This window comes from Colletes gigas, unplaced genomic scaffold (genome assembly GCF_013123115.1).
Source record: "Colletes gigas isolate AHSC1104 unplaced genomic scaffold, ASM1312311v1 Colletes_gigas_Sc00018, whole genome shotgun sequence".
Classification (NCBI taxonomy): Eukaryota; Metazoa; Arthropoda; class Insecta; order Hymenoptera; family Colletidae; genus Colletes; species Colletes gigas.
This window is the reverse complement of record NW_025106647.1, coordinates 5,711,623-5,722,337: the sequence shown is the minus strand read 5'-3', so window position 1 is coordinate 5,722,337 and position 10,715 is coordinate 5,711,623. Positions and strand designations below refer to the sequence as shown.

Below are 10,715 nucleotides of genomic sequence, written 5' to 3'. Positions count from 1 at the left end.
AAAGTAGAGTCATCAGCAACGAACGAGAATTAATTCGTTGCCTTGAACTCCGGTACGCCGGAACTTGATTTCCCCTTAGAACGCAAAACGATACTCCCGCGACGAGAGCCGCTTAACCGTCGACAATTTGACGCGGGACAAACGTTTCGAGCCAGGGGCTGGTCGACGTGGCTATTTGCAATTCAGCACGGGTATCCGGTATTCGTATTATCGTTGAAGAGGCCGAAATGCCCGGCGCGGGAATACCCGGAGGAAATAATTTTCAACGAGCCCCGCGGACCGTGGGCCTCGGAGAACGAACAAAGATGAAAAGCTCGACCGCGAATATGACTGACATCGGGGGTTGGTATATCCTGGCGATTTGCGCGAACGAAAAGTGGCAAAAAAAAAAAAAAAAAAAAGAGACAGAGAGTGGGGGAACGTAGTAAGCGTATGGATGAAAGAATAGAGGAAACGAGAGAAAAATAGCGAACGTTGGATAGCGAAAGGGATGGACGGGGAAAAAAGAGACGAGGAGTAAGAGAAAAGAGCGACGAGAGAAGGCACGAGGTGCTTTAGAGAGTAGAGTCCAATTTTTAATGAAAGCGCGGAAAGAACCATAAGTGCATATAGTGGCCGCATTTGTCCGCTTCTGAAGGGTCCTTCATGCAGAAAAGTCCTGCAGGACTACCGTGCTCGGTCGGTCCGGTCCGGTTATAACCCGGCTATATCAGGGGGGAAAAAGATTCCAATAATTGCTGGTCGAAAAATATCGACAGTAAACTCTCTCGACCCTTTAATTGCATACCGACGCACAAGGCATATTGGTTTTTCAGCCGTGATCTGCACCGTGCTCTTTCGCCTCTCATTCTCTCTCGCGCTTCGTCTGTGATATTTCAACCCCTTTTCGTCGGTTCCTTTACTCCGAAATCGCCAAACTTTTTCTGGTTATCGCGTAATCGGGGTGACCTTTTCCCCCCGACCGGAAAGGTCAAATTTTCGTACATCATGGAGGATACCGGGGCCGGAAGTTGATATGCTTTTCAATTTTTCCCAATTTTATTCGAATCGCACGCTCAATAAAATGTATCCTCGATACTTAAATACTTTTCTGTTGATGTATTTCGACCCTTCGTGTTCAAACGCCACCAGCGAAGATTGGAAGAAAATGCATTAGTTACGAAAATAAATATGAACAGAGTATCAGTTTTCAATTTGCAGCGAGTACTGTCGACTCCATTCAAGAGGACAAATATTTCTTATTAGGAAAGAATGTTCGAACGAAAGCGAAGAATAACGTAAATATCGATTTAAAAGATAGATTACAAACCCTGGTATACGAGACAATCTTTAGACGTACTGAAACAAATTGTACTTTTTTCAAATCAAACCAGATATTGTCATCCGACCAGAAAATTGTTTTTACTATTTTTTCATGTGACAAATGCAAGTGTCGCTTGATAACTTATTTCTGGCATCGGGTCTGGATTAGATCTAGGTAGTTCATTTGAAATGGATTCACCTAGAATGTTCAATTGGAGCTACAGAATAATTCCGGTTCCTTGGTTAACAATTCAGACTCTTCGCCGATGTCTAAGCAATAGAAATTATCCTTTGTCGCGGGCTTCCAACTTGTCTTGACGAAATCATCGTGACACGGGGTAGGATTTCTACGTTAAAAATGTGAAATATATACTATTTAAATGGTTGTTAAATTAACAATATTTAATACTTGCCCTGTTCTAGCGAAGTTGGTCCACATCGTGGTCAGACGTTCCAGTATAATTCTGTCTTTCGTGCCATTTACAGGTGGTTCACGGTTTCTGGCTTTACAAATAGGCGAGTAAAACAGGTATGCCAATTCGTCCATATGAGATGCCCCTAAAAGTATGTTTAAGTATTACTCTTATAGACTCAACGACAGCCCTAACGTAAGTGAGATTTAGATTAATATAGCTTTACCATTGAGCAAACGTTTAAACCTGAGATCCGTGTATGTATTCTCATTCCCGACGTACGAAAATCTGTAAACGTAACTAGGCGTGGACGTTCTTTTCAAACGATCCCTCAGGTACAGTTTTAAGGGTGCGATAAAAAAAACATATGTTTGGAAATATATAAGCATGTCCAGTCTCTTTATGCTAATTGGTTGCCCATCGAAATACCGACACTTGACAGTCTTTAATAATTCTTCTAATTCTACGGGTCCTAACTTTTCTAATTTTCCTAAGACATTCACGTACTCCGGTAGATAATTATTATAAGCTTCCATACTTTCTTCCTTATTCGCTGAAACAAAATAATATCATATTAGACACGATCAACGCGTCGCGTGTACGTCGATAAAATTCACGGTTACGCTTCGTTTTGGAGGACTTATTTTATGCGTCGATCAAGTCAGTAAATTAGTATCGATCAAGCTCGACGTTAAATCTGTACTATATCTACGACTGAAACGTTGCTATAAAAACGCACGTAAGCTGTCTGAGTTAACCAGTGGTAATATCAATGGTAAATAATAAGGCCAAAATTGTTGGTCTCCCAAAACGAAGTTCAACCAAAATCACCGTTGCAGAACATGGTGCACTCGTATGGCAGGTAACCAGCCATAATAGGAATGCTGTTATCGTTCGAGTATAATTGTTCGATTGGCAATGGAAAAACTGGATCGTCTGCCATTCCATCGTAACTCGCCCCAAAGAGCAGCTCGTATAACTCCAACTCCTGTAAAACGATTAAAGGAACGTTACGTTGGTCGTTAAAAAAATCACCTGATTGTCTCGAGACGCGGTCATGGAAAATATTTTGCCTGTCTTGTAAGAATGGACGAATAAGCTCCGACGATATCCTTGTCGGGCATTTTACGCAACATTTCGACGACTTCCTTGGGATCTGTCGACGTTATTCCGAGGTTCGACGCGAGTTTAAAACTGCGTTCCACACAATTTTGTCCGAAGCCCCAACTGGCAGTCAAAAATCCACTTTGTAAGATTGCTTTGTGAAAGAGTCCTGAATAAAAATGATGATTTACCAGATTAATAAAATTTTAACCGGTTATGGTAGGTAAGAATCGATAAGTCTACCTCGTGCTTTTGGCGATATAGATAAGGCGTGAGTTAACGCTCCTCCCGCGCTTTGACCAAAAATCGTGACGTTCCCGGGATCGCCTCCAAAATTAGCAATATTCTCCTTAACCCACTGCAGAGCTGCGATCAGATCTTTCAAGCCCTGGTTTCCGGACGCGACTCGGTGCCCAAGGTTCAAGAAACCTTGAAAATTTCAACGATAAAACTTTTTCTTTAATTATCGAGTCGAAAATGATCCAACTAACCGAATGCGCCCAATCTGTAATTAGCTGTAACAAGAACGACGTCTTTTGCGACTAAGTAATCAGAACTTGTTAGCCCGGGGCTTGCGGATCCTGTTACGAATTTACCGCCATGGATCCAGAACATGACTGGCTTTGATCCACTGATAGAATTGGTATACACATTCAGGTAAAGACAATCCTCGTTACCGATTACATTGTAAGGTGGATATTCTCTCGACTGTACACAGATCTTTTTGGTATATTTGGTGCAATTTCTGATATCCGTCCATGGAACGGGTGGCTCTGGATCCTATTACCAAGTCGAAGATATACATTAATGTCTATTCAATGATCTTTCTACTTGTCCCATTTCAATTTACCCGAGCAAATATCTCGAAAGATACGAAAAAGATGTTCCTCGAGCATGCTCACAAAGTTCGACGCCAATTTCTTTTATTTGAAGATATTTACCTGGAGAGATTAAAATGGGACATTCTTGCGTTGCTGTTTGATACTTCTCATATTTGTTTACGTCATTGTACTTAATAGAGATTGGAGTTAAACGAGATTGTAAGCGATATTTTATGATAATGTAAGTGACTAATAATAATAAATGCATTACCTTAAATCTGAGTTCTCTAATAGGAGGAGCCGCGAATGGTATCTCGTAAAAAGCGATGTAAGAAGCGCCCAAGACACTTTTTACGATAGTACCCTGTACTTTACCCTGCTTTGTAGTAACAGTCGACTCATTCATTTTTGCGTAAGACCCTTGTCAGCTTAACAAGAGTTTAACACTTTACACAGTATAATATAATACACATAATTTTAATACATAGTTATTAATAATTTAATACGTAAATTCAATAATATTTATCGTTGAAATTATACGTCGTAAAATAAATTTTAATGCGGTCTGTCGAGACTTTTTTGACTAATCGTGCATGCGATTGTTTATTAAATCAATAGCTCTTCTTGCGTGACGTCAAAAGAATGTCAATAATTTATACCTTGGACGTATAAAAAGTTTTACTCGAACAATCAACTGCGTTTCAAAAGGATTCGTCGATCGATTTGATACGAACAGCTTGAAACAGCTGCACTGACATGTTAGTCCAAAGTAAGGCCAGTATTTTAGGCCATTCTCGAGGATGCTAGGAATATTATTAATGAACGTAAGACGTAAAATTTCTAAAACAGTCGTCCAATCGTTTTAAAATAGACGTTCGCTTAATCGAGATTGTTAACTCAACGTGTATCGCAAAAATGTCACCACGTTCGTTCGAAATGCCACAAATGTCGTGTACTACCATTTCACTATCTCGGTCTTAAGGAATATACTCCACAAATGTTGCACGAACCTCATTTTTATAAAGTGTATACTCACTTTTCACACTCTTTGTACGAGCGTATGATAGAGAACTGCGGTTTGATCTTGACTGGTTGGGAGTTTGACACGTTCACGATTAAACATTGACATTATATATAGAGGTGTATCAAGCATGGTAAATTCGTTCATATATACATAATATATGTAAAATATATGCAAAATATGCCGGACATTTGTAAATATGCAAAGTATATGCGCATAGAGCGGAATACACGCGAAGTCCCAACAACGACGATGATCACATCTGTCAATTTTGAACATATTATTTAATATTTGCATACATGCTGCACATTTTGCATTCATTTTACGTATTTTGCGCGTATTATGTACATCTGTCGGTGATTGTGAATTTCCGTCAAATTCTCTTTGTTTCGAGATATTTACGCTACTGTGCTCGGATAAGAAATATTTTGTCAGTAATTTTTATGCGTAGATTCGGGCCCGTAAGTGTTTACATATATTCCTGAAAACCTCTGTACGTTAATATCTATAATAGTTCTTTTACACAGTGTCGGCGACCTTATAATATAAACCACATTTTTTTTATTTGTATAGAAAATTTTGAAGCCCAATCAATTTGGGCATTCCGGAGTCAACGGTATGATCAACCTTATAGCGATATCGAATTTGACAGTAATGGAGAACACGCCAACAGCCAATTGTTTCAGGCGAAGTGACCTTGCATCCGCTGTACCGGGGGTCAAAGGTCTCCATGCGCCGCGTATCAATTTACTGCACGATCGCAAGCCACTCGCCGGGAATGCACGCTTTGTACGCTCACAAAAGTAAGCATAGCGCTTTCCTTGACACGTTGATCGCGACCGTACACGGATAACAGGAGTTCTCTACTCAGGAGCTAACAAAATTAATTCTCATCTTAAGATACCAGCACTACAAACTTCGAACAAAATAATATCCGATTGTCCAAGCACAAAATATCGATCTCAAACTTTTCTCGATACAATAGCAAAAAAAAAAGGAAACAGTTTAGTGGACAATTTTCTATTTACGACATTCATTCAGACGCTGTATAGATTAATAGAAACACAATTACAATGGCTGCGATATCATTTATTTTTAATATAAATCTATGTGTATAATATTACATTTTTTTTTTATTTCTAAACATGATGAATCTTAATAAACCAAGGCCTATTGTAGTTTCGATGTGCTCGATGTCATCATATTTCAACAAAAACAATGAATTGTCGTTGGTCCACTAATAAGTTCCGTTACACAGAAAATTATATTGCCGGATTTGATATGTAAACTCGTTACATTAAATCTGCAAAGAGGGAAATCACATGAGGCCCTTAAACGTAATTAAATTTAAAAATAAGATCGAACCCAAGATATCACGTACCTAGTTGTAACAAGTGCAAGTACCCTTTATGCATTTTCCACCCTTTCTGCCCTCGCCCCGACAGTGGGCAGAGCAAACAGCGTCCCCGAAGATACAGGAAACACCTTGCGTGTCGACATCGCTTTCCGCAACATTCAATTCGAGAGGATGCAAGTCTGACCCTGAAATATTCGCAGTTATATCAGTTTGGGTCAGAACAGAAAGTTCGTCTTTCGAACGATGTTGTCAATAAAAAATTAACGGATTTCATTCTAGGAACGCTTTAGAAATCGTTCTTCGAAAACCTTTTCATTCAACGAGTACTATTTCTATTTATCTCTACTTAATAATGTGTACTAACCTTCGGCCACCTGATTGGGAGCAGCCATGGCAGCAACGACTGCTACGAGCATGAAGGCGACAAGAACTTGGATTTTCATTTTGCTTTCGTATAAATCGGAGTCTGGTCACTCTGAATTTGTAAACTGCATTTTCAACCGATTTACGATGTTTATATAGAGACCCACATCGCGATAACTGATATTCTAACGGAAGGTGGGGTTCCATTTCCAACAATAAGATGTAAAACCGCGATATTTTATCGCGCTTATTGCGTCTATTATCACCTTTTAATATCTTTACCTGCGCACTTCATTTATCGTTCCTTTAATCTATAATATTTATTTTGAAATAGTTACTTGTACGATTTTACTATTTATACAAGTTTCGTGACTCATAAGAAGTTGCATTATTGCGTTCAACGAACTATGTTCCAGCGTGATCAGAAAACTTGTAAACACGTGCATTATTTGTATTAATATTCAACGCTGAATTATTATCAAACTTCGGAGTCGGCTTGATTATTTTTAATAGTCCAAAAATCATAATTATCGAGAAAAGGGCGTATAATCTTATTAAAAACGTTTACGTCCTCAATGCCACAAGGGAAAGTAATTACTGGCATTTCAACTAATGTAAATAATTTTAGTAAATCATTCGTATTGAAACATTGTTAAGCAAGCATTACCATTTGATGTCACAGTTTTGTAGTAATATAAGAATAAAAATCGAGATCGTAAACGTTTAAAATAAATTAAATAAATAAACGTGTCGCTAAGATTGTCCTTGTAACTGAACGGAATTTAAAGTGACGTTAAAAACAAAAAGATTATCAGTAATCTTATCGATAAATGGAAATCGAAAATTCGAGAAAAGTGGCATGACATAAGGTGTTTACTACATCATATCGCATAATCGAATCTCCTCTTCCTGTGTATAAGATTTCTCGGTATATACATATATCAATTTTACGAAATACATATTGTATTTATCTAAATGTATATTTTCGACGAGTATTGACGTTGTACAAATTTAACGAGATAACATTATTTTACCCCGCATCTTAGTACATCAATGAAAGATAAATACGATTACGCAATATTATAATACATAGAACTGATAAAATCAACGATAATCAGTCGAGCATTAATAATTCGTGTAATAAAAAACGGATAATAACAAGGTGAAGTGGGTATTGGAAAGGATCATGTACTTGACATAAAACAATAAAATTGTTGGTAAAAATAGACGAAGTTTATCCTCGATCATTTCTCAAATTATAATGTGACAAATAGTAGTATTAAATGATGACGTTATCAACAAAAATTATAAGTATCAACACTATTTCGACCAAAAGTTGTGTTTTGGCACCTTTGATAGAAATAATCTTATAATTCATTTATCCCAAGCATTTTAAAGACACGTCAATTTGGAGCGCCGATTTCAATGAATTCCATCGTCTTTCAAACTACAGTGTATCGACTTTCTCTAAATTACACATAGGACAAGGGTACACATTTAGGTACAGATTTTCTATGCAAATAGCGATCTCGTTTATTTTATACTCAAATATACAGAAAAAAATATTGTTCCTTGCATTGAAATATAATGAGATGAATTTGAATAAATCGATGTCCAGAATACGTTCGATGAACAACGACGTATTTTATCAATAAGTATCTTGCCACTCTCTGAAAACCAAAGTCAGTCTTTAATCGCTTTAAGTAGAAAATTCCATCGTTGGATATCGGTGTGCACGCGAGTGGTTGAATTTAACCAAAACGTTGATCCCAGAGATCCTTGAAGTTAGTTCTGAAAGAGGAAAAACACTGTAAGACACAGAACCTAATTGGCGTCTTCGAAGGAGGCACCAAAAGTGCAAATAAAAAAAAAAAAAAAGAATAGAAAACGCAATAAAGCGTTGCTTTGAAGTGTATCATTGTATACAAAATTATTAATGAACTGAAGATTTTACGTTGGTCTTCTTCGGAAATATGGAAATACCCATATTCCAACATTTATTATACACCAATGTAATCGAAAAAATCACATACTTGCGACAAAGACAGACACCATCCTCGCAGCGACCACCGGCTTTGCCCATGCTGAGACAGTTGGCAGCGCAAGCACTATGCTCAGCGACCCCCTTGATCGATAAAAGGTCACAGGTCACTCTTCTTTGTCTGAGAGCGCGTTCTTCCGGCGCGGACAGTTCCATCGGTTCAAACTCGCTCTCTGAAAACCACCGAGCAGTTGTATATAGTTTGTTTACATTATGATGCAAGCGACAATATTGCGAAAGACTTAAACTATTTTTATCTATTTACATCTAGATCATCGAATATCACGACGTACTTAAATCTGTTACAAATTCTTCTATACAAATATTTTAACCTACGCGAATTTCTTTAATGCGTTAAAAGAAATATACACAGCACAGGTAATTCACTGATAAATGATTTTTATAATATTAACCATTCCATTATTCTATGCTTGCAACACTATATCGATTCACACTACGATTTGGAACCTTAAATCAAAGATTACAAAGAATTTTGCGCGTATTTGGTTATTTTGGTTCCCCCGTGAACAGACGTTCGATAGAAAATTAAAAGAAAATATGCGAGTGTTCGAATATTTAAAAGTCTATGATAAATTTTACACTCACCTACGGGTGCGGCCATTACCGCGGCCGCAGCTACGAAGAGAAAAGCGGCTAGAAAATAAATCTTAACCATCTTGGTATTGGTTGAGATTTCTGTTCTGCTTTGAGAAAAGACTGAAGAGAAACTGATAGTTCAATCGGATGCACAAGCTGTTTATATACAAATGTTCTTTTGCACTCCGGGAGTCCCCGACAGACGCGTGAACAGTTGTATCTCCGTAAAAATTGTTTCCTACTATGTAATGACACAATATTATGACTACACTGTCCGTCATTATGCAAACTCAAAATGCTGAATCCAATTATACGATATACACATATCTTTATTTGTCGACTATTGTAATTTGAATTAATCATTTGTTTAACCGAATGGTCTGACAGAGCCAATCTTTTATTTTATTTTAGTATTTCACGTATCATGGACATACATTAATCTAAATTAATAATACAACTTCGATGCAAGGTACGATATCGTTTATTTTGAATTTAAGTGTACATTAATAACATTATATACTTTTATAGAATTACATATTTTATTGAATTTTCGGTGTACTCCTTACTAAACAGCGATGGAAACGCGTCGAAGCGTCGATACTACATTAAGTTACACAGAAAATTCTATCGCCAGATTCAATGTATATTCGAGCAGTCCGGGTCAACATTTAGCATTAGCCCTGAAAACAAAGAAATAACACTTAGGTACATTGTTCGGATTTTCTGTCATTCTGCATTAAAAGGAATTGGAAAATCTCCGTACAAACATAGTTCGATACAAAAAGTTGCAAACACTTGGGATCGTCTTTCTAATCTTTTCAAAATCAATATTCGTGACTTGCAGAAGATGTAATTAAAAGATTTCACTGGGTACGCAATAGTTGGAATCTTGGATTACAAAATCAGATTGACAACACCGAGAAGATTAAATTTCAAAGATCGCGTACCTAGTTGTAGCAAGTGCAGGTACCCCTTATGCATCTGCCACCTTTTCTGCCGATGCCACGACAATGGGCAGAGCAAGCCCAATCTCCAAGGATGCAGGAAACACCTTGCGTGCCGACATCATGTTCCGCAACACCCAATTCGAGAGGGTGTGATTCTGCCTCTAAAATATTCGCAGTTATATTAGTTTGGGTCAGAACAGAAAGTTCAACTTTCGAACAAAGTTTTAACAAAAAATTATTGATAGGTTCCTATTTAAACACAAATTGATTTCTTTCTAGGAACGCTTTAGAAATCGTTCTTCGAAAACCTTTTCATTCAACGAGTACTATTTCTATTTATTTTTAGTTAATAATGCGTACTAACCTTCGGCCACCTGATTGGGATCAGCCATGGCAGCAACGACTGCCACGATCATGAAGGCGACGAGAACTTGGATTTTCATTTTGCTTCGATTGACTCGGAGTCTGGTCACTCTGAAATTTTAAACTGAATTAACAACCGATTTATGGTGTTTATATACACCTCAGATCATGAGATATTGACATTTTTTCAATGGGCGGGGACAAGTGCATTTCTCGCAATAAGTTGTTGCAACATCTTTATCGTACCTGCTGTTACACATGTTGTCACTTTACATTATCTGTGTCTTCCTTGATCGTTCATTTCGATTGCATTTTTCACAGTTCTGTTTGCCAGATTAGTAAGAGAGTCAACACCGATACCAATTTTTGTACACGTCGGAAAGTAC

At 37.6% G+C, this 10,715-nt stretch overlaps 2 protein-coding genes and 2 long non-coding RNA genes across 5 annotated transcripts; all 4 read right to left on the bottom strand.

Moving 5' to 3' along the window:
• Positions 1–406: 406 nt before the first annotated feature.
• Positions 407–4,767, bottom strand: LOC122400496 (juvenile hormone esterase-like). Of its 2 annotated transcripts, XR_006259353.1 has the most exons (10): positions 4,677–4,767; positions 3,912–4,088; positions 3,311–3,599; positions 3,063–3,248; positions 2,789–2,988; positions 2,547–2,703; positions 1,942–2,268; positions 1,716–1,860; positions 1,079–1,649; positions 407–1,018 (listed from the first exon to the last, which is right to left on the bottom strand). XR_006259353.1 is itself a non-coding variant. In XM_043402008.1 (8 exons), exons 1-8 carry the CDS (start codon positions 4,044–4,046, stop codon positions 1,511–1,513), a joined length of 1,578 nt encoding a protein of 525 aa, XP_043257943.1. In that variant the 5' UTR covers positions 4,047–4,667; the 3' UTR covers positions 1,070–1,510. The 2 variants fall into 2 exon arrangements, 1 of the variants encoding a protein (XP_043257943.1); XM_043402008.1 differs by lacking the exons at positions 407–1,018; positions 4,677–4,767 and having other exon boundaries at positions 1,070–1,649; positions 3,912–4,667.
• A 974-nt stretch (positions 4,768–5,741) lies between these two features.
• Positions 5,742–6,498, bottom strand: LOC122400500. The gene is made up of 3 exons (XR_006259355.1): positions 6,383–6,498; positions 6,043–6,203; positions 5,742–5,964 (listed from the first exon to the last, which is right to left on the bottom strand). It is a non-coding gene; the product is annotated as an uncharacterized LOC122400500 (long non-coding RNA).
• Positions 6,499–7,897: 1,399 nt separating this feature from the next.
• On the bottom strand, positions 7,898–9,182 carry LOC122400498 (defensin). Its single transcript, XM_043402010.1, has 3 exons — positions 9,029–9,182; positions 8,415–8,595; positions 7,898–8,172 (listed from the first exon to the last, which is right to left on the bottom strand). The coding sequence occupies exons 1-3, from the start codon at positions 9,096–9,098 to the stop codon at positions 8,133–8,135; spliced, it is 291 nt and encodes a 96-aa protein (XP_043257945.1). The 5' UTR covers positions 9,099–9,182; the 3' UTR covers positions 7,898–8,132.
• A 304-nt stretch (positions 9,183–9,486) lies between these two features.
• LOC122400499 lies at positions 9,487–10,441 on the bottom strand. Its single transcript, XR_006259354.1, has 3 exons — positions 10,331–10,441; positions 9,967–10,127; positions 9,487–9,699 (listed from the first exon to the last, which is right to left on the bottom strand). It is a non-coding gene; the product is annotated as an uncharacterized LOC122400499 (long non-coding RNA).
• Between the last annotated feature and the right edge of the window lie 274 nt (positions 10,442–10,715).

Excerpts from the sequence above, each read along its gene's own strand:
- LOC122400496 (XM_043402008.1), bottom strand. The coding sequence starts at position 4,046 with ATGAATGAGTCGACTGTTACTACAAAGCAGGGTAAAGTACAGGGTACT. Across the intron at positions 2,704-2,788 it reads CGTCCATTCTTACAAGACAG|GAGTTGGAGTTATACGAGCT; the intron begins GCAAAATATTTT and ends ATCGTTTTACAG. Across the intron at positions 1,861-1,941 it reads GTTTAAACGTTTGCTCAATG|GGGCATCTCATATGGACGAA; the intron begins GTAAAGCTATAT and ends ACATACTTTTAG.
- LOC122400498 (XM_043402010.1), bottom strand. The coding sequence starts at position 9,098 with ATGGTTAAGATTTATTTTCTAGCCGCTTTTCTCTTCGTAGCTGCGGCC. Across the intron at positions 8,596-9,028 it reads GGTAATGGCCGCACCCGTAG|AGAGCGAGTTTGAACCGATG; the intron begins GTGAGTGTAAAA and ends GGTGGTTTTCAG. Across the intron at positions 8,173-8,414 it reads GGTGTCTGTCTTTGTCGCAA|AACTAACTTCAAGGATCTCT; the intron begins GTATGTGATTTT and ends TTCCTCTTTCAG.